The sequence below is a fragment of the Palaemon carinicauda genome, chromosome 4 (assembly GCF_036898095.1).
Source record: "Palaemon carinicauda isolate YSFRI2023 chromosome 4, ASM3689809v2, whole genome shotgun sequence".
Lineage (NCBI taxonomy): Eukaryota > Metazoa > Arthropoda > Malacostraca > Decapoda > Palaemonidae > Palaemon > Palaemon carinicauda.
In genome coordinates, this window is record NC_090728.1 from 85177679 (window position 1) to 85199385 (window position 21707).

General features: G+C 44.1%; 1 protein-coding gene across 2 annotated transcripts in view; it reads right to left on the reverse strand.

The window, feature by feature from the left end:
• LOC137640040 (programmed cell death protein 6-like) overlaps positions 1–21707 on the reverse strand; it is an 82573-nt gene extending 60866 nt beyond the window's left edge. For both annotated transcript variants that reach the window (XM_068372417.1, XM_068372418.1), the window contains exons 1-4: positions 21586–21707; positions 12027–12088; positions 8832–8938; positions 7383–7548 (exon numbers count right to left, since the gene is read on the reverse strand). In XM_068372417.1, the coding sequence (XP_068228518.1) occupies positions 7383–7548; positions 8832–8938; positions 12027–12073 (320 nt within the window). In that variant the 5' untranslated portion in view covers positions 12074–12088; positions 21586–21707. The remainder of the gene's footprint in view (positions 1–7382; positions 7549–8831; positions 8939–12026; positions 12089–21585) is intronic.

Genomic DNA, 21707 nt, shown 5'->3' on the forward strand with positions numbered 1-21707 from the left:
CTGATTCACACCCAGGGGGGTGGGTGAAAACCAGTGTACAAGATTAAAGGATAGCTAAGTATCCCATATTTCATATAACAGTTATCTCAAATAACAATGAAATAATAAGTACCTGGTAAGGAAGTCGAATTGAACCGTTACTCTGCCTCTTTTTTAAGTTCGTCTTCCTTACTGAGCGCAGCGTTCCTCTTGGAGGCTGAATCAACCCAAAGGTGCCAAAGTATATGGGGTTGCAACCCCTACTAAAGGACCTCTACAAAACCTCTAACCCAGGCGCTTCTCAAGAATGAATAGACCACCCGCCAAATCAAAAGGATGCGGAAGGCTTCTTAGCCTACCGTAACAACCATAAAAACAACAATAAAAGCATTCAAGAGAAAGGTTAAAAAAGGTTATGGGATTAAGGGAATGTAGTGGCTGAGCCCTCACCTACTACTGCACTCGCTGTTACGAATGGTCCCAGGGTGTAGCAGTTCTCGTAAAGAGACTGGACATCTTTCAGATAAAATGATGCAAACACTGACTTGCTCCTCCAATAGGTTGCATCCATTATGCTCTGCAGAGAACGGTTTTTATTAAAGGCCATCGAAGTAGCTACGGCTCTTACTTCGTGGGTCCTTACCTTCAGCAATGCAAGGTCTTCCTCCTTTAAGTGAGAGTGGGCTTCTCTAATCAGAAGCCTTATATAATATGAAACCCCATTCTTGGACATGGGCCTCGAAGGTTTCTTGATGGCACACCATAAGGCTTCTGACTGTCCTCGAAGAGGTTTAGACCTCTTAAGATAAAATTTGAGAGCTCTGACAGGGCAAAGAACTCTCTCTAGTTCGTTACCTACCATGTTGGAGAGGCTAGGTATTTCAAACGATCTAGGCCAAGGACGTGAAGGAAGTTCGTTCTTTGCTAGGAATCCGAGCTGAAAAGAACATGTTGCAGATTCGGTCGTGAAACCAATGTTCTTGCTGAAGGCATGAACCTCACTGACTCTCTTAGCTGTTGCAAGGCAGACGAGAAAAAGAGTCTTGAGGGTAAGGTCCTTGAAGGAAGCTGACTGGAGAGGTTCGAACCTAGGTGACATAAGGAACCTTAAGACTACGTCTAGATTCCAGCCTGGAGTGGATAGACGACGCTCTTTAGACGTCTCAAAAGACTTAAGAATGTCTTGAAGGTCCTTGTTGGAAGAAAGGTCCAAACCTCTGTGGCGGAGAACTGAAGCCAACATACTCCTATACCCTTTAATCGTAGGGGCTGAAAGGGATCTCTCATTCCTAAGATGTAGAAGGAAGTCAGCTATTTGGGTCACAGAGGTATTGGTAGAGGATATTGAATTGGCTCTACACCAGCTTCGGAAGACCTCCCACTTAGACTGGTAGACTCTACGAGTGGAAACCCTTCTCGCTCTGGCAATCGCACTGGCTGCCTCCTTCGAAAAGCCTCTAGCTCTAGCGAATCTTTCGACAGTCTGAAGGCAGTCAGCCGAAGAGCGTGGAGGTTTGGGTGCAACCTGTCTACATGAGGTTGACGTAGAAGGTCCACTCTTAGAGGTAGAGTCCTGGGGATGTCGACTAGCCATTGAAGTACCTCTGTGAACCATTCTCTTGCAGGCCAAAGGGGAGCAACCAGCGTCAGCCGTGTCCCTTCGTGCGAGATGAATTTCTGCAGAACTTTGTTTATTATCTTGAACGGTGGGAATGCGTACAGGTCGAGATGGGACCAGTTCAGTAGAAAAGCATCCACATGAACTGCTGCAGGGTCTGGAACAGGGGAACAGTACAGCGGAAGTCTCTTGGTTATGGAGGTGGCAAACAGATCTATGGTAGGTTGACCCCACAAGGTCCAAAGTCTGTTGCACACACTCTTGTGGAGGGTCCATTCCGTGGGAATGACCTGATTCCTTCTGCTTAGGCGATCTGCTGAGACGTTCATATCGCCCTGAATGAACCTCGTGACCAGAGTGAGGTTTAGACCTCTTGACCAAATGAGGAGGTCCCTTGCGATCTCGTATAGGCTCCTCGAATGGGTCCCTCCTTGCTTGGAGATGTAAGCCAAGGCTGTGGTATTGTCTGAGTTCACCTCCACCACTTTGCCTAGCAGGAGGGACTTGAAGTTCAACAGGGCTAAATGAACTGCTAGTAGCTCCTTGCAGTTGATGTGGAGTAACCTCTGTTCTTTGTTCCACGTTCCCGAGCATTCCCGTCCGTTCAAGGTCGCACCCCAGCCCGAGTCCGAAGCATCTGAGAAGAGATGAAGATTGGGGGTCTGAATAGCCAACGATAGACCCTCCCTGAGAAGGAGGTTGTGCTTCCACCACAGGAGAGTGGTCTTCATCTCTTGGGTGATTGGGATAGAGACTGCTTCGAGAGTCGAACCCTTGTCCCAATGAGCTGCAAGATGGAATTGAAGAGGGCGGAGGTGGAGTCTCCCTAGCTCGACGAACAGGGCCAGTGATGAAAGGGTCCCTGTGAGACTCATCCACTGTCTCACCGAGCAACTGCTCCTCTTCAGCATGCTCATGATGCACTCTAGGGCTTGGCTTATCCTGGGGGCCGATGGAAAAGCCCGAAAATCCTGACTCCGAATCTCCATTCCCAGGTACACAATGGATTGGGAGGGAATGAGTTGAGACTTTTCTATGTTGACTAATAGACCCAGTTCTCTGATTAAGTCTAAAGTCCAATTGAGATTCTCCAGACAGCGACGACTCGTGGAGGCTCTCAACAGCCAGTCGTCTAAGTAGAGGGAGGCTCTGATGTCCGATAAGTGTAGGAATTTTGCTATATTCCTCATCAGATGAGTAAAGACCATAGGAGCTGTGCTTAGGCCAAAACACAGGGCTTGGAATTGGTAGACAACCTTTCCGAAAACGAATCTCAGGAAAGGTTGGGAGTCTGGATGAATAGGAACGTGAAAGTAGGCATCTTTCAAGTCCAACGAGACCATCCAGTCCTCCTGCCTGACCGCTGCTAAGACCGACTTCGTCGTCTCCATCGTGAACGTCTGCTTGGTGACATACGCGTTGAGCGCGCTGACGTCCAGCACCGGTCTCCAACCCCCTGTCTTCTTGGCCACAAGAAAGAGACGGTTGTAGAAGCCCGGGGATTGATGGTCCCGGACTATAACCACTGCCTTCTTCTGCACAAGTAGCGACACCTCCTGGTGCAATGCTAGCCTCTTGTCCTCTTCTTTGTAGTTGGGAGAGAGGTTGATGGGCGATGTGGTCAGAGGTGGTTTGAGGCAGAATGGAATCCTGTAACCGTTCCTCAGCCAACTGACAGACTGGGCGTCTGCACCTCTCTTCTCCCAGGCTCGCCAGAAGATCTTGAGTCTGGCTCCTACTGCTGTCTGGAGATGCGGAGAGTCAGTTTTTTCCCTTAGATGTCCTGGAGCCTTTCCTGGACTTGCTCCTGTAAGAGTCTGGACGGGAGCTTCCTCGGCTGGGGGCTCTACCACGAAAGGGCGGTATGAACCTCGTAGCAGGGGTATCAACCACTGGGGAGCGATAAGTCTTGGGGACTGAGGTAGCAACCTTAGACTTACGAGCCGATGAGGCTACAAGATCGTGTGTGTCCTTTTGTATCAGGGCAGCAGACAAGTCCTTAACCAGCTCTTCGGGGAAGAGGAACTTCGAGAGCGGAGCAAAAAGGAGTTGTGACCTTTGGCAAGGTGTAATGCTGGAGGAAAGGAAGGTACACAGCTGTTCCCTTTTCTTCAAAACCCCTGATACAAACATCGACGCAAGCTCACCCGATCCATCCCTAATGGCCTTATCCATGCAGGACATTAATAGCATGGCAGAATCCTTGTCCGCAGGAGAGGTCTTCTTGCTGAGGGCCCCCAGGCACCAGTCAAGAAAGTTGAACATCTCAAATGCTCTAAACAGTCCTTTCAGTAAGTGATCCAGGTCTGAGAAGGTCCAGCAAACCTTAGAACGCCTCATTGCAGTTCTCCGAGGCGAGTCTACCAGACTTGAGAAGTCAGCCTGGGCAGAGGCAGGTACTCCCAAGCCTGGTGCTTCTCCTGTGGCATACCAAACGCTCGCTTTCGAAGTGAGCTTAGTTGGCGGGAACATGAAAGAAGTTTTGCCAAGGTGTTGCTTAGTCTGCAGCCACTCCCCTAAGATCCTTAATGCTCTCTTAGAGGACCTTGCTAGGACTAGCTTAGTATAGGAGGACTTAGCTTGTTGTACGCCCAGCGAAAACTCAGATGGCGGAGAGCGGGGAATAGCAGAGACAAAGTGGTCTGGGTAAACCTCCCTAAGCAGAGCCAAGACCTTACGAAAGTCAATAGACTGTGGAGAAGGCTTGGATTCATCCACGTCTGACGAGGGATCCAGGTGTGCCTCCTCATCATCAGACGCCTCATCACCAGAGTGTAGCGAAGATATTGGACAAGAATGCTGAACAGCAGAGTCAGAACGAGTAGGAACAATATTAGTGGTTTCCTCTTCAAGAGACTGTTGAGGGAGAACCTGAGGCTCAGACTGCAAAGGCTGAATAACAGACAAAGCAGAAGGAAGGCGCATGGGTGGAGGAGGCTGACTCCTAGCATGAGAGGTTGAACCCAAGAGTTGCGCTTGCTGAGCGGTTGGTGGAAGCGGAGTAGCAAGTTCCTGTTACTGTGGTGTGAGCGGAGCGTGCTGAGGTTGAGGCTGCGCAGAAGAAGGTAAATGTCTCGCAAGCTGAGGCTCCTGAGGCGCAAGGCCAAGGTGTAGTGGAGCTTGCCTTGTGGATGGTTGAGCTCGTTGCAGCGAGAGCTGAGGAGACTGACTCATGCACGGGAGAGGTTGTTGTACCTCAGCCGAGAGTTGCACCACTGGTGGAGCAGCAAGGGGAGGCGGAGGAAGAGAGGTATAATCCTCCTGATCCCATAGCAAAGGTTGCCTTAAAGAAGGCGGAGGCTGAACACCACTGGGAACAGCAAACTCAGACTGTGGCTCAACATCGTACGCCTGGCAGGAGGTAATGCGATCAGGCGGAGCAAGCGCAGGCGGAGCGAGCGTAGGCGGAGCGAGTGTAGGCGGAGGCGGAGGCGCAACACTCTCAGCCCGACACTCACGCATCAAGTCCGAAAGCTGTGCTTGCATGGACTGTAGTAGAGTCCACTTAGGGTCGGCAGAAACTACAGTAGGCTGAGGTAAAGCCTTAACAGTCGAGCTCTGTTGTGGCAGAACCTTACTCCTCTTGGGCGGAGTGCAGTCGACAGATGACTGCGGCGAGTCAGAGCTGAGCCAATGACTGCAACCTGGCTGAGCACTCGCGGACTGGACTCTGCGTTTAAGTGGTCTCGAGACCTGAGACCAACGTTTCTTCCCTGACAGATGATCAGCGGACGAGAAAAAGACGGGCTCAATCGTCTGCAGGTGGGAGTGACGGTCTTTGGAAGACACGCCCGCAACCACCGAGGATACTTCTGTGCGCCTAACAAGGCCTGCCGAACCCTTATGCCCTTCGACATTGCTTCTCCCCTGGGCTTGGGAGCTTGCAAGAGGTCCCGGACTGGGAGGACGACTGGCTCGCACAGAAGTATCCTCACGCACCACACTGGCACTGACACTAGCACTTGGCACTGCACTGACACTAGCACTCGTCACAGCACTGGCACTAATTCCACCCACTGCACTCTTGACCTTAAGTTCCTTAACTTCGGCCATCAGAGACTTATGGTCACTTACCACTGACTCTACTTTATCGCCTAAGGCCTGAATAGCACGCAAAACAACAGACATATCAGGCGGAGGGCAAACAGTAGGTTCGGGGGTAGCCACTACAGGGGTAGGAAAAGGTAGGGGATCATGAGGTGAGGAAAACAGTGAAGAGTGAGAAGAACTCCTCCTAACTCTACCTCTCTCTAACTTAGTTGAATATTTTAAAAGACGGACAAATTCCAGTTCCGAAAGTCCGGCGCATTCCTCACATCGATTTTCTAACTGACAGGGTCTGTCCCTACAGTCAGAACAAGCGGTGTGAGGATCTACCGAGGCCTTCGGAATACGCCTATTGCAAGACCTACATCGTCTATGGGAGGGGGCTTGCGAAATGTCAGACATCTTGAATCCAAAGAGTTAGCCAAAGGGGTTTCCAAAATCAAGCAAAAGATCGTTAACCGTATATCAGGACTATATAAAAGCTATCTAGCTAATATAAGAAGGTTTCCAGTAAAGCGACAGCCGAAATCTGAGAGAATACTTCACCAATTAGCCGTGAACAAACTCGAAGATCATAAGCATATCCCAGAACGTCTTGCCGGAAGCACGACAGAGGAATAATTGAGGAGGTGTCAACAAGAAGTACTTGAGTACCTGGCCACAGGTGGCGCTGGTAAGTACACCCCCTTCTAGTATTGTGATAGCTGGCGTATCCCTCCATAGAATTCTGTCGGGCAACGGAGTTGACAGCTACATGATTATCGGGTAAGTTTAATATTGAAAAAAAATAATTCCTAAACATAAAAGCTTTTGAAATGATGGCAATATCCAGCCTATGACATATGAAACAGGATAAAAACTCGAACTCGTGTGATTTCAGCCAATCATCTTCTATGGAAAAAGTTTCAGCACATCTTAAACCTTTGACATCCAACCTCTCACTAAATGATTTGAAACTCAAGCCCCAGCTTTTTTTATTATTTTTTTATTTTGGACATTTTACTTACGTCATTGTAGCAATAAACTATATGACATAAAACTTTATTAATATCTATTGACGTATAGCTGTATAAATTCCTTATCCGTTGATATATTCTATATGTTTTGCAAGATTTTCATATACATAGATAATACAAAAGTGAAAAATATTGGTAATTTCTGTAAGTAAAACAAACCATAAATATATCTCTTTTTGAAATATGCCATGATCATATTCTTATATTCTTTTGTCAGAACCGTGATTAACTTCTGGTTACTAAGCACCCAGGTTCACCATAAAGGACCCATTGTTGCTATAATGGTAGTTAACCCTTTTACCCCCAAAGGACGTACTGGTACGTTTCACAAAACTCATCCCTTTACCCCCATGGACGTACCGGTATGTCCTTGCAAAAAACTGCTATTTACATTTTTTTTCATAATTTTGATAATTTTTTGAGAAACTTCGGCATTTTCCAAGAAAATGAGACCAACCTGACCTCTCTATGATGAAAATTAAGGCTGTTAGAGCAATTTAAAAAAATATATACTGCAAAATGTGCTTGAAAAAAAATAACCCCTGGGGGTTAAGAGCTGGAAAGTTCCAAATAGCCTGGGGGTAAAAGGGTTAAAATCAAATCAATCTATCATCAATACAAACTTTCAATTTTTTTCTCAAATCTGAGAATGAAAATAATTCACAAAATTTGAAGCATGGCTTAAAAAAATGAGGTATTTTAAGTAAATAAATAAAACCTACCTGTAACCAAAAGTTGTTAAAGCAGTTTTCAATTCATCCTTGCTGATGCTCCCAGAGTTGTCGCGATCAAATGAGCGGAAGCACTGCTGCCAGTCCGTGACATATTTCCATAGAGATCCAAATTCTTCAAAGGTTATGGTTCCTGAGCCTTTCCTATCAAACATACCTGAAAGTAAAACGTGGTTTTAACGAAACATCTAATTAATAATTATTACATCTGTAGATATAAAATCAAATTTTGCTAATTGTCTACTAATCACTACAAGCATTTTGGAAACTGACACAAAAAAACAAAACAGGCTGAACTAGAGGGGCACTATTTAAGCGCAGGCCTCCGCCACGGCAGATATTGTCTGGACCTTATGCTCGACCTGGACCTTTGATCTTAGCATGTAATAATTGGCATGGAGTTTTGTACACTCAAATATGAACCAAGTTTGAAATTCCTGTGACAACGATGTCCAAATTTATGGCTGATTTCGTGAATTGGACATTTTGCTTGACCGTGACCTTGACCTTCCAAAATTTAATTGTTTCCCACTTTTTACATAACAATTAATCTCTGCAAGTTTCATTACTCTACGATCAAAGATGTGGCCAGGAAACTGTTCACAAACACACAAACAAAAGGGGGCGAAAACATAACCTCTTTCCTACTTTGTTGGCAGAGGTAAAAATCAATAAAACTAGAGAAAGTTAAAAAAAAAATTTCAGAAAAACAAAGGGGAATGAAGAAAGGCTACTGTTATCAAGTACAGTACAGTACAATAAATAAGGATTAGGGATTAGTGCTAAGTTGATAACATAGCGGATACCTCTGGAGAAAACAATTGTGTAACATATGAATGACATTATAAATGGCTATAAGTTCACTTCCGGTAGGCCCTGCTGCTTCCTCCGATGCCTTAGATGACCACGGAGGTAGCAGCAGTAGGGGATTCAGCATTATGAAGCTTCATCTGTGGTGGATAATGTGGGAGGGTGGGCTGTGGCACCCTAGCAGTACCAGCTGAACTTGGTTGAGTCCCTTGTTAGGCTGGGAGGAACGTAGAGAGTAGAGGTCCCCTTTTTTGTTTTTGTTTCATTTGTTGATGTCGGCTACCCCACAAAATTGGGGGAAGTGCCTTGGTATATGTATGTATGTATAAGTTCACTTCCAATGCTTTCAATTTCAATGCTTTACTGTACTGTTTATTATATTGAGTATACTGTGAAATATCAAACAAATACAGTAAATATTCATTCAACTTTTTACATTTCATAAGGCAGTGATAAGGAAAGTGCAGTATGTCAGATAAAATTGCCTCGAATCTAAGAAAATATCCACTGGAATTTCAAACCTAAGGGGAAAGAATAGAAGACTGGCAAGGACCTGAATTTTTTTTTTTTCTTTGTTACTTTAAGGTTGACCTTCCACAGAAAAAAAAGATTAGTAGGAATACTACATACCAATCATGAGTCTGACAGTTTCAGGGTTGAAGGGAGTCCAGTTTCCATTAGACAGAGCAGACTGCAATTCTCGGGCATCAATAAAACCACTACGATCCTTGTCAACTCTGCAAATAAAATAGAATGTTAGATAAAATTATTATTGCCATTATACACAATGCAAGAGCTTTATACAGTAAGTGAACAAATAATGGTTAAATATGTATAAAGTATTACCTCCATATAATATAATAACATCTTTGAGGACAAAAAGAGACCTTTTTCATACAAATATTGATATATATCACTGTACAACTATACTGTAACCATGTTATTTTTAGATATATTTAGTATTGTAACAAGTTTTTAGATATGATCCCATCAAACAAAAATGATGCCCACAAACAGAAAACAAAGTAAAAAGCATTGGGAACAAACATATCTCTAAAATATGCAGCATACCTCCACATTTACGGCACTTGCAAAGAAAATAAAAATATTCTGTATAGCAAAATATTGACAGAAAATACAAACAAAAACTGAATTCTTCCAACAGTATTCTCAACTTTTCATAAAAAAAAAAAAAAACTGACAACAAAAGCCTGTATTTCCATACAGTAACTTGCATAACAAGGTTTGATATCTGCATACAGTTAACTTATACAAGACATCACAACACTGATTTCTCCCCAAAACATTCTTTAAATAAGCAGCACACAATATTTTATGGATGCATAAAAGAGTAATAAGCAATTTACTGACTTGCTAAGTCTACTTGATAAACTTCGGTAGCTGATATTTCATTCTGCAGTTTTGCAATTTAGTTATTTTTTTTTTTTTAGCACTGCATCTGAGGAATAAGTGATGTAATATTTAAAATCAATACTCTACCTGACAATTATACTAAAGTTCAAATACAAAATGAAATTGAAAAAATAAAATCACGAAGTAGATATAAAGGCTTTTTGTACTGTACTATCAATCTAATTTAAAATACATTTTTGAAGACCTTTTCAAAACCTACATACAAGAGTGCAAAGTAATTTCTATGTTACTAGTCAAATCTTTAAATCATTGAGTTTTACACTAAACTTGCTACTATTACTATTGTACATGATAATTTCCAGTTGTTTTACCTTTTTTCTGGGTACAGTATTCATAACTTGATAAAAAAAGTAATAGGATCTGAATCAAAGTTATATTGTTACTAATTTGAAGCAAAAAAGATATTTTGATACCCTAGTCTTAATCTAAATACACTAATGTAGACAATTACGAGAAACATTCTCATGATGAATGCTAGGGTTAAGAATTTATTCAGTCTACGATTCTCTACTAAATCACTTTAACACAATCAATATAGGATTTTTAGAAAAGGAAGTAAATTTTAGTAGATTAAAAAATAAATCCTAGCTAAACAGGTTTCTCCTAATATTTCATGCCTGTTACTTTTTGTAATTGCTCTGCGAGACAAACACTACAATCCTACATTCAGTTTTCACAAAACAATTTTCATAAAATTAGTTACAATACAAGGTATTTCAATTCTTACACTGTATTGCTTCTTTGAAGCATGATGGCCTGGGTCTCCCAGTGACTGCCAACATCAAAGTCATTGGACACTTTAATGGCAATACAACTTCCCTACTCCTTTTGTAATAAAGTTAATGTTGTTAGGCTTTAATTCGGATTTCATCTGAAGAGATGCTCATCCGAATGTTAGCAAAGCAAGTCCAAACACAATGGCATTCTCACCAATAAAAGGATTGAACTTACAAGTCCAGGCGGGACGGAATGTAAGAAACCACAATAAAAGGTGATGGATGAGGGAAACCAATGTATATCATATAAGTAGTGAAATAATAAATCTTGACATGAAAGTTATGATCCATTTAAATGAATCTTTCAAATTTATGTGCTGATTATCACATCAACCAGTATGGAGAACCATCTATTTCTGTTACAAGAGATTCGAACTCAAGTAAAACCTTGAACGCCGGCACGAGTTTGAGGCATTTAATATGCAACTCCATCTCCTGTTGACTTCAGACTCAAAGCAGATGCTACTTTTCCCCAGTCACTCCCCAACCTGATATGGAGGCATCACAAACAGGGGTAGATCTGTCATCTTCAAGGTTAAACTTATCCCTTATAAAAGATGATGCTAGTAGTACTACCAAGCTAAAATGGAATTCTGGTACTCAAAGGGAGGAATCAGAACTTCCTTCAGTTCTGACATCCTGTTTAAAATCTGTTTTAGATCGTGAAAGTGCTTCTGGGTTACCTGGGAAGATGAACTCCTAAGCGAGGACAACCGCTCGTACTTTCGAGGGCGTCTTCCGTCCCCAAAGGGTCGGTGGGCTCAGAGGGATGACCCTGTCCTTGCTCTGGGGGAACACTCGCCTGAACGCTACCCCGCAGATCCTCGGGTGGGAGAGGATCTACTGCAGAGGATGAAAGCCCGCAGCAGATCCTCGGACGGGCAAGAGACCAAGGAAAGACGGACTCCCTCCTGTCAGCTCTAGAGGGGGAAGTGCAGAAGCCAATTCCTGCAGGAACAGAAGCAATGTCCTGCTGATCCTACAAACCAACACCTCCGGTGGCCTATCCTTCATCAGGAACCCGAAAATACAAAGGAAAGCCACAAGAGATGCAAAGCATCTTGGGATGTGGACTCCCCAAGGGAGAAAGGTTTCACCACCTCACTATCGGGCATATTAGATGAGGATCCGTCTACATTACAGACATGTCAGCAACCTCAAAGTTCACACACCACTCACACCTACGAAAAGAAATAGATTAAGTTTTCAAGGCCAATTCCAGGAGCATAGAAGAGAATGTATGCTCTCAACCACAGTTAAAATTGAAGTGGGGTTGTAGTGATTAAGCTGGGGTGTTGCTTCCCCGCTAACCACCGGTAACAACCGAACTGATTGTTGACACCTCGTTAAAAGTTTTTCTTGCTGTGTTCCAAGTTGTGCTGTTATCCACTCCTATGTAAAGAACGATGGTTGTATTCATGTCAGAACAAATAACAATCTCTGTAGTTTTTACAGAAGATTCGTTAAACCATTTATATTACTTGAATTATGAGCAATGAAAAAGACCGTCCATAATTCTCACAAACAGTAGACGAAGGATATTCTTAAAATGAATTCTAATACTGTAAGTTACACTGTAGCCGACCCTTTTAAAAACATACACTAGAATACTTACTGGTTAAAAACATTCTGTAGGTAACCTCTATCGGGCATACCAGCCATCTTGATTTTATTAATCTGGAAAGTACAAAAAGCAGTTGTTAATAACATTATACATCTGTAAATACAGTACTTTATGTCAATTACCTTGTGCTAATCAAATTATTCCACTACTAACTGCGGAAAATCACCAAAAACCATAAGATTACAATATCTTGTAAAGTCTCAAGAAAGATATGGTGGTGCACTTGTATTACATATCACTTATGAAAAATTTTATTTTGATAATAAAATAAATTTTTGAATATACTTACCCGGTGATTATAATAGCTGCAGCTCTGCTGCTCGACAGAAAACTCTACGGAAAAAATCCGCCAGCGATCGCTATGCAGGTAGGGGATGTACTTCAACAGCGCCATCTGTCGTCCAAGTACCCAGTACTCATTGTAAACAAAGAACTCAATTTTCTCCTCGGTCCACTGCGTCTCTATTGGGGAGGAAGGGAGGGTCCTTTAATTTATAATCACCGGGTAAGTATATTCAAAAATTTATTTTATTATCAAAATAACATTTTTCAATATTTAACTTAGCCGGTGATTATAATAGCTGATTCACACCCAGGGGGATGGGTAGAGACCAGCAATATATGTTTACATTATTATGAGCTAAGGATTTTTTATTTCATTTTAGAAGTTATCAAAATAACAAAAATAAAATAAATAGGTACCTGGTAAGGAAGTCGACTTGAACAATTACTCTGCCTTTTTAAGTACGTCTTCCTTACGGAGCCTCGCGATCCTCTTAGGATGCTGAGCGACCCCTAGGATCTGAAGTATGAAGGGTTGCAACCCATACCACAGGACCTCATCAAAACCTCTAATCTAGGCGCTTCTCAAGAAAAGAATTTGACCACCCGCCAAATCAACCAGGATGCGAAAGGCTTCTTAGCCTTCCGGACAACCCAAAAACAACAATAAAAACATTTCAAGAGAAAGATTAAAAAGGTTATGGAATTAGGGGATTGTAGTGGTTGAGCCCTCACCCACTACTGCACTCGCTGCTACGAATGGTCCCAGAGTGTAGCAGTTCTCGTAAAGAGACTGGACATCCTTAAGATAAAAAGACGCGAACACTGACTTGCTTCTCCAATAGGTTGCGTCCATTATACTTCGCAGAGATCTATTTTGTTTAAAGGCCACTGAAGTTGTGACAGCTCTAACTTCATGTGTCCTTACCTTCAGCAAAGCTTGGTCTTCCTCACTCAGATGTGAATGAGCTTCTCGTATTAACAGTCTGATAAAATAGGATAAAGCATTCTTTGACATAGGCAAAGATGGTTTCTTAACTGAACACCATAAAGCTTCTGACTGTCCTCGTAAAGGTTTAGTTCGTCTTAAATAGAACTTAAGAGCTCTCACAGGGCATAAGACTCTTTCTAGTTCATTTCCAACCATATTTGATAGGCTTGGAATATCGAACGATTTCGGCCAAGGACGAGAAGGTAGCTCGTTTTTGGCTAGAAAACCAAGTTGTAGAGAACATGTAGCCGTTTCAGATGAAAATCCGATGTTCCTGCTGAAGGCGTGAATCTCACTGACTCTTTTAGCTGTGGCTAAGCAAACCAGGAAAAGAGTCTTTAAAGTGAGATCTTTAAAGGAGGCTGATTGTAGCGGCTCGAACCTTTCTGACATGAGGAATCTTAGTACCACGTCTAAATTCCAACCAGGTGTAGCCAAACGACGCTCCTTCGTGGTCTCAAAAGACTTAAGGAGGTCCTGTAGATCTTTGTTGTTGGAAAGATCTAAGCCTCTGTGACGGAAGACTGATGCCAACATGCTTCTGTAACCCTTGATAGTGGGAGCTGAAAGAGATCGTTCTTTCCTCAGGTATAAAAGGAAGTCAGCTATTTGAGTTACAGAGGTACTGGTCGAGGATACCGATACTGACTTGCACCAGTTTCGGAAGACTTCCCACTTCGATTGGTAGACTCTAAGGGTGGATGTCCTCCTTGCTCTAGCAATCGCCCTGGCTGCCTCCTTCGAAAAGCCTCTAGCTCTCGAGAGTCTTTCGATAGTCTGAAGGCAGTCAGACGAAGAGCGTGGAGGCCTTGGTGTACCTTCTTTACGTGTGGCTGACGTAGAAGGTCCACCCTTAGAGGAAGAGTTCTGGGAACGTCCACTAGCCATCGAAGTACCTCGGTGAACCATTCTCTCGCGGGCCAGAGGGGAGCAACTAACGTCAACCTTGTCCCTTCGTGAGAGGAGAACTTCTGCAGTACCTTGTTGACAATCTTGAACGGGGGGAATGCATATAGGTCTAGATGTGACCAATCTAGGAGAAAGGCATCTATATGAACTGCTGCTGGGTCCGGGATTGGTGAGCAATATATTGGGAGCCTCTTGGTCATCGAGGTTGCGAAGAGATCTATGGTTGGCTGGCCCCATGTGGCCCAAAGTCTCTTGCACACATCCTTGTGTAGGGTCCATTCTGTTGGAATGATTTGTCCCTTCCGACTGAGGCAATCTGCCATGACATTCAAGTTGCCTTGGATGAACCTCGTTACTAGTGAAATGTTTAGACCTTTTGACCAGGTGAGGAGGTCCCTTGCGATCTCGTACAACGTCATAGAGTGGGTCCCTCCTTGCTTGGAGATGTACGCCAAAGCCGTGGTGTTGTCCGAGTTCACCTCCACCACTTTGCCTTGAAGGAGAGACTTGAAGCTTTTCAAGGCCAGATGAACTGCCAGTAGCTCCTTGCAGTTGATATGCATTGTCCTTTGACTCGAGTTCCAAGTTCCCGAGCATTCCCGACCGTCCAATGTCGCGCCCCAGCCTGTGTCCGATGCGTCCGAGAAGAGAACGTGGTTGGGAGTCTGAACAGCCAGGGGCTGACCCTCTCTGAGGCTGATACTGTCCTTCCACCAAGTCAGGGAAGACTTCATCTTCTCGGAAATGGGGATCGAGACCGCTTCTAGCGTCTTGTCCTTTTTCCAGTAAACAGCTAGGTGATATTGAAGAGGACGGAGGTGTAGTCTTCCTAATGATACGAACTGTTCCAGGGATGATAGTGTCCCTATCAGACTCATCCACTGCCTGACTGAACATAGTTCCTTCTTCAGCATGTTCTGGATGCATAACAGGGCTTGACTTGTTCTGGGGGCCGACGGAAAAGCCCGAAAAGCTAGACTGTGAATCTCCATCCCTAAATACACAATAGTTTGGGATGGGACCACTTGAGACTTTTCCATATTGACAAGGAGACCCAATTCCTTGGTCAGATCTAGAGTCCACTTTAGATCCTTCAGACAGCGACGACTGGAAGAAGCTCTTAGAAGCCAGTCGTCCAAATAGAGGGAGGCTCGGATGTCCGCTAAATGAAGGAATTTGGCTACATTCCTCATCAGCCTCGTAAACACAAGAGGAGCTGTGCTTAGGCCAAAGCACAGGGCTTGAAACTGGTAGACAACCTTTTCGTAAACAAATCTCAGAAAAGGTTGGGAGTCTGGGTGGATGGGGACGTGGAAGTATGCGTCCCTTAGGTCTAAAGAGACCATCCAGTCTTCCCTTCTGACCGCTGCTAGAACGGACTTTGTGGTCTCCATGGAGAACGTCTGCTTTGTGACAAAGACATTCAGCGCACTGACGTCTAGCACCGGCCTCCACCCTCCCGTCTTCTTTGCCACTAAGAAGAGACGGTTGTAGAAGCCCGGGGTTTGATGGTCCAGGACTTTGACTACCGCTCCCTTTTCTAGTAAGAGAGACACCTCCTGTTTCAATGCTCGTCTCTTGTCTTCCTCTCTGTACCTGGGAGAGAGATCGATGGGAGACGTTGCTAGAGGGGGTTTTCGTACAAACGGGATCTTGTACCCCTCTCTGAGCAACTTCACAGATTGTGCATCTGCGCCTCTCTTCTCCCAGGTCTGCCAGAAGTTCTTGAGTCTGGCTCCCACTGCTGTCTGAAGAAGTTGGCAGTCAGACTCTGCCTTTAAAGGACTTGGTTCCTTTCTTCTTCCCACGTCTCCCTTCGGCACGAGCACCTCCTCTGCTGGAGGCTCTGCCACGAAAGGGCGGAATAAATCGGGACGCTGGAGTGTCCATCCTTGGTCTAGCTGACAAGGTAGGCAAAGGGGTGGCTTTGCGGGCAGAGGACGCAACCAGGTCATGAGTGTCCTTCTGTATCAAAGAAGCAGCAATCTCCTTAATCAAGTCCTCTGGAAAAAGGCACTTAGAGAAGAGGAGCAAACAGAAGTTCGGATCTTTGACAAGGTGTCACTCCAGCTGACAGGAAAGAGCAAAGGTTCTCACGCTTCTTGAGGACTCCGGATACGAACGATGCAGCAAGCTCATTAGACCCGTCACGTATGGCCTTGTCCATGCAGGACATGATGAGCAAGGAAGTTTCCTTCTCTGTCGGGGAGATCTCCCTGCTCAAAGCTCCCAGACACCAGTCTAAAAAGTTGAAGACCTCGAAGGCTCTAAATATCCCTTTCAACAGGTGGTCTAGGTCCGAAGATGACCAACATATCTTAGAGCGTCTCATGGCTAGCCTGCGGGGAGAGTCTACAAGACTTGAGAAGTCGCCCTGGGCAGAGGCAGGAACTCCCAAGCCGAGAACTTCTCCCGTGGCATACCAGACGCTCGATCTGGAAGAGAGTCTAGCAGGGGGAAACGTAAAGGCTGTCTTCCCTAGACTCTTTTTGGACTGCATCCATTCTCCTATCACTCGTAAGGCTCTCTTGGACGAGCGTGCGAGGACGAGTCTAGTAAAGGCAGGCGAGGATGACGGCGTACCTAATACAAACTCTGACGGAGGAGAGCGCGGAGCCACAGACACAAACTGGTCCGGAAACATCTCTTTGAACAGAGCAAGAACTTTTCTAAAGTCCAAAGAGGGTTGCGTGGACTTAGGCTCGTCAAGGTCCGAATGTGGTTCATCAACGTGTGCCGCATCATCATCCTCAGAAAGTCCATCATCCGAGTATTGAGGAGGAAGCGGCAATGGAGTAGGTAACGGCTGGTTAGCTGAGTCCGGTCGCACGGGTGCACGCGTGACTGAACCGGACGCAACGTCATGGAACTGTTGCCCAGTCTGTGAGCTGGCAACAACCATAGCAGCGCGGGGACGCACAGCGTCTACTCCAGACTGTCTAATCTGATGAGGGTGAGCAGTGGCAACCACACTGGGTTGCGGAGGTTGACGCACCGCGTCAAAACAAAACAACTCTGACGGTTGTTGTACCTCGCGAACGTCAACGGAAGGCTCCGTGCGTCGCTGAACGTCAACATGCGGCTGGCAGGGCACACTGGAACGCATGGGTGGCGGGACTCTCTCAGCTGGAGTGCGCAAGAAGGTCGCCTCAGCGTCCACAGGACGCACAACCGAGTGTGTGGTTGGTTGTAGGCAAGAGGCTGGTGCAGCAGCAACCTTCTCCGCACGAAAGTCCTGCATCAGAGACGTTAATTGGGACTGCATGGTCTGCAGCAAAGACCACTTAGGGTCTGCAGGAGCAGGTGCGGCGACAGACGGTGTAACTGCCTGAGGCAGTACCGCTTTGCCTCTCTTAGGAGGTGAGCAGTCATCGGAAGACTGCAGCGAGTCCGAACTGACCCAGTGGCTACAACTGGGCCGTTGGACTTGCGCGGAAGGGACCGACTTGCGCTTAAGTGGTCGTGAGACCTTGGTCCATGGTTTCTTGCGAGAAACCTCTTCCGCAGACGAGGAATAAATGGGCTCTCTCGTCTTTGTGTGGGTGGGGCGATCTTGGGTAGATACGCCCGAAACAACGGAGGGAACGTCTGTTCGCTGATTAAAGCCTCTCGAACCCATTGGTCGTACGACATTGCTTCTCCCCTGGACTTGGGAGCTTGCAAGAGGTCCCGGACTAGGAGGACGACAGGCACGAACAGACGAACCCTCAAGCGCAACACTATCCACAACACTATCACTCACTTTATCACTTCCCACTGCACTTTTACACTTCAGCTCCTTGACGTCCGCCATGAGCTGGTTACGGTCACTAGCCAGGGACTCAACTCTCTCACCCAGAGCTTGGATGGCACGCATCATATCAGCCATCGAAGGTTCCTGAGTGCCAGAAGGGGGATTAGGAGCAACCACTACAGGGGAAGGAATAGGTTGTGGGGCATGAGGAGAGGAAAAATCAACAGAACGAGATGAACTTCTCCTGACTCTATCTCTCTCTAGCCTACGTGTATATTTTTGGAATTCGATAAAATCGAATTCTGAAAGCCCAACGCATTCCTCACATCGATCTTCCAATTGACAGGTTTTATCCCGACAATTGGAACAAACGGTGTGAGGATCGATAGAGGCCTTCGGAAGACGCCTTGAACAGTCCCTAGCATTACACTTCCTGAATTTTGGGACTTGAGAAGGGTCAGCCATTTTGAATTGGTCAAAGGGGAATTCAAAAACTATCCAAAGTCATCAACAAATAATCCGATATCAAAAAAAGAATGCAAGGATTTATTGAAGAGAAAGCCTGCACAGCGAAAGCTCAAAACTAGAATAGTGTACTTCACCAAATAGTTGTGAAAACAAATCCAGTTAGCAACAGCGAATTAGTAGGTCTTGCCGGTAGCACGACAGAGAGAAAATTGAGTTCTTTGTTTACAATGAGTACTGGGTACTTGGACGACAGATGGCGCTGTTGAAGTACACCCCCTACCTGCATAGCGATCGCTGGCGGATTTTTTCCGTAGAGTTTTCTGTCGAGCAGCAGAGCTGCAGCTATTATAATCACCGGCTAAGTTAAATATTGAAAATTATGCAAATGCTATATAGTTTATCCAATTCCCTTACTAAGCAGTTTTAAATATTACAATGTACAGAATTTTCTTAGTTCAAATTAATGAGCATAGTTTACAAGACAGTGCTCTAAATGGCCTAACCCTAATTTAACTGGAGCTTTTGAATACATTTTTGTGGGCCTAACCTATTTCCCCTTGATAAAGTAATCTTCACCTTGGGACTTTATTCAAACTATCCACATAAGAGGGAGAATATAACTTATCTGAAAAAAATTCCAAGAGTATTTCTTCCACTTCATTCTCATACCAAAATACCAAGAGGATAATTTCACTCATAATTTTTAATCACCGCTAGTCTCCTCTATCTCCCACACACTGACTTACTAGGAGATCCTAGGCATCACGCAGACTAATTAGAAATGATTGATCCCAAACCTATTACTATTACAAGCCAAGCTACAACCCTAGTTCTAGTTGGAAAGGCAAGATGCTATAAGCCCAAGGGCTTCAACAAGGAAAAATAGCCCAGTGAGGAAAGGAAATAAGGAAATAAACGATATGAGAACAAATTAACAATAAAATATTTTAAAAACAATAACATGAAAACAGATATGTCATATATAAACTATACATCTGCTTCTTTTAACATGCTCTTTTCCCATTTTAAATGGAGTAAGCACGGTTGCCTTCCCATTTGGCTTTGGGGGTACACCGAAGTCTCGACCGGCTACCCTGCCTGACATCGCTTAGACCCCGGCAGTGTATGTTCATGTGTTGCATCTGCTTCTAATTCTATTAGAAGTCAGAGTGGGATGACAAAAAAAACACCCAAATTGCTTTCTTTTTTTTTGGGGGGGGGAGAGTCTTATAGCATTGTAGGTGAGGTTAGGGAAGGGGGGAGCTGCCAGGGAGGCTTCAACTACTGTATCACGTATGCAAGGAGGACCTGATCTCCTAGGTTAGGTTAGGTGGGTGAAGTTGGATTTGATGGCAATCCTACCAATGAAACCCAGGGGTGTATGTATGATAGCGGCCAACTGGAAGTATTATTATGTCTAACTTAGAATACGGCAGCGAAGGTGTGTCTCGGGGGGCGTTAGCTCCCCATGTTAGGTAAGTAGGTAAGGACACGGCTTGTAGGTTAGGTTAGGGGGGAAAGTTTAGGTTAGTTGATGTCCATTTTTAATGAAAGCGTGAGGAACTGCCGCTGATATACAAAAGCTCCGAAACCTATTTTTCTATGGTGGTCCTCAATTCTTGTCATTCTCTAATGGGATTCTGTATCTCTGAAATTACTTGTCTTTTTTTCAATAGAAATTAAGCTAAGATTCATTTGAAACGCATAGGAAAAGTTAATAAAATAAAATGAATTTCTAATGTACAAAACCACGCCTGGGTTTCAACTATAAATTAACCAGTCTCCAACAAAGGGATGTTACACAGACCAGTCAACAGTGCATTACAGTCTCGAGTAGTGTGGGTAACTGGGACACAAAATTTTTGTCAGTCAAACTACTTCCCAACTCGAGTAACGATCGTAGCACATCACGTACCACTTGCCAGAACAGAAGAGCAGTAATATAATGTTTATTTGCGAGCGAATCAAGCCACGGCTGCGCAAAGGCTAGTGATTGAATAATTACTATTAGTTTGTTGACCAACATACTCGTTAATACACGTATGAATGTGGGTGACGACGGATACGGATAGGAAGGATTCTCATTTTCCTTGGAACGGCAGGCCCAGTGACCCAACAATCTACAAACGTACCACTGGCTTGCGGGAAAAACAAACTCTCTTAGGCTACACTTGCATAGGCGAAACTCTGCGGCTGCAATATGAACATAGGATCAATACAGGGTTCCTCCGCAAAATGGAAGACAGAAAGGCAGGACATAGGAAAAGTATAAAGCTTAAAAGCGGATGCCGATAAAAGCAAATTAACACCTCAACGACCAACAAGGTGAGGAGTTCCCCGTGGCATGGTTCAGATCAAAACGAACTAAGAAAATTTAGGGCGGTAAATTGAACAATTTCTTATATTATCATGGTTAATAGGAACCAAGCGACTCATTTATGGGTTCAAAATAGTGTACTACTAATGATTAATTGAAATAGGGCGTTTAAAATCGTTTTGCGAAAAAAGGTTAATCTAAAATAAAACCTGAAAGTCGACGTATAAGGTGGCCTATAGAAATTAGCCAAGAAAACAAAAATAGCCTAGGCTATCCATCTTCCACATGACCTATCTAAGGCCTATTAATCTGGCATTAATTTTACGATTGGTTAATTAAGCTGAAGAACAACTTACGTAATTCTTATCCTATTAGGCTGAAGACAAGTGACCGCTAGGTCGAAAGTAGCCGAATCTAAGCTTAATCGAGTTAGGCCTCCCATGGAATCAGATTATATCTATTAGCCTATTAATGTAGCATTTAATTAGGCTTTCCTATGGGCTAAAGAACATGAAATATTAGGCTATATTTTGGATACTGTTTCTGGATAAACACGAGTAACAGATTAGCACCAAACTATTAGTTCAGGACTAAATTTAGCCTAATAGTTATTCAAGATGATTAATTATGGCATGTGTTTGATGTTACAAGATAATCAAGAATTCTTTTTTTTCAAAATTACAAATTACACAATGAATAATGATCCGTAATATGATGAAATCGGGGTTTCGTTTCAGTAAAGAGGGTGGATCGTAAACTGCTTATCAGTTTTACGTTCTCTGAAATAAAAGAAATAAAAAAATAAACTGACAATGTAAATTACATAATATAGAATACGTGATATACTTACAAATACTGACTAATAAACGAAGGAGGAAAATAGACGAAAATAGTCAATTAAAACGCGAAACTTTCACAAAACACAAGTGAGAACCTTGCTTAACACAACTGTGGTTAGAAATGTGGCATTGG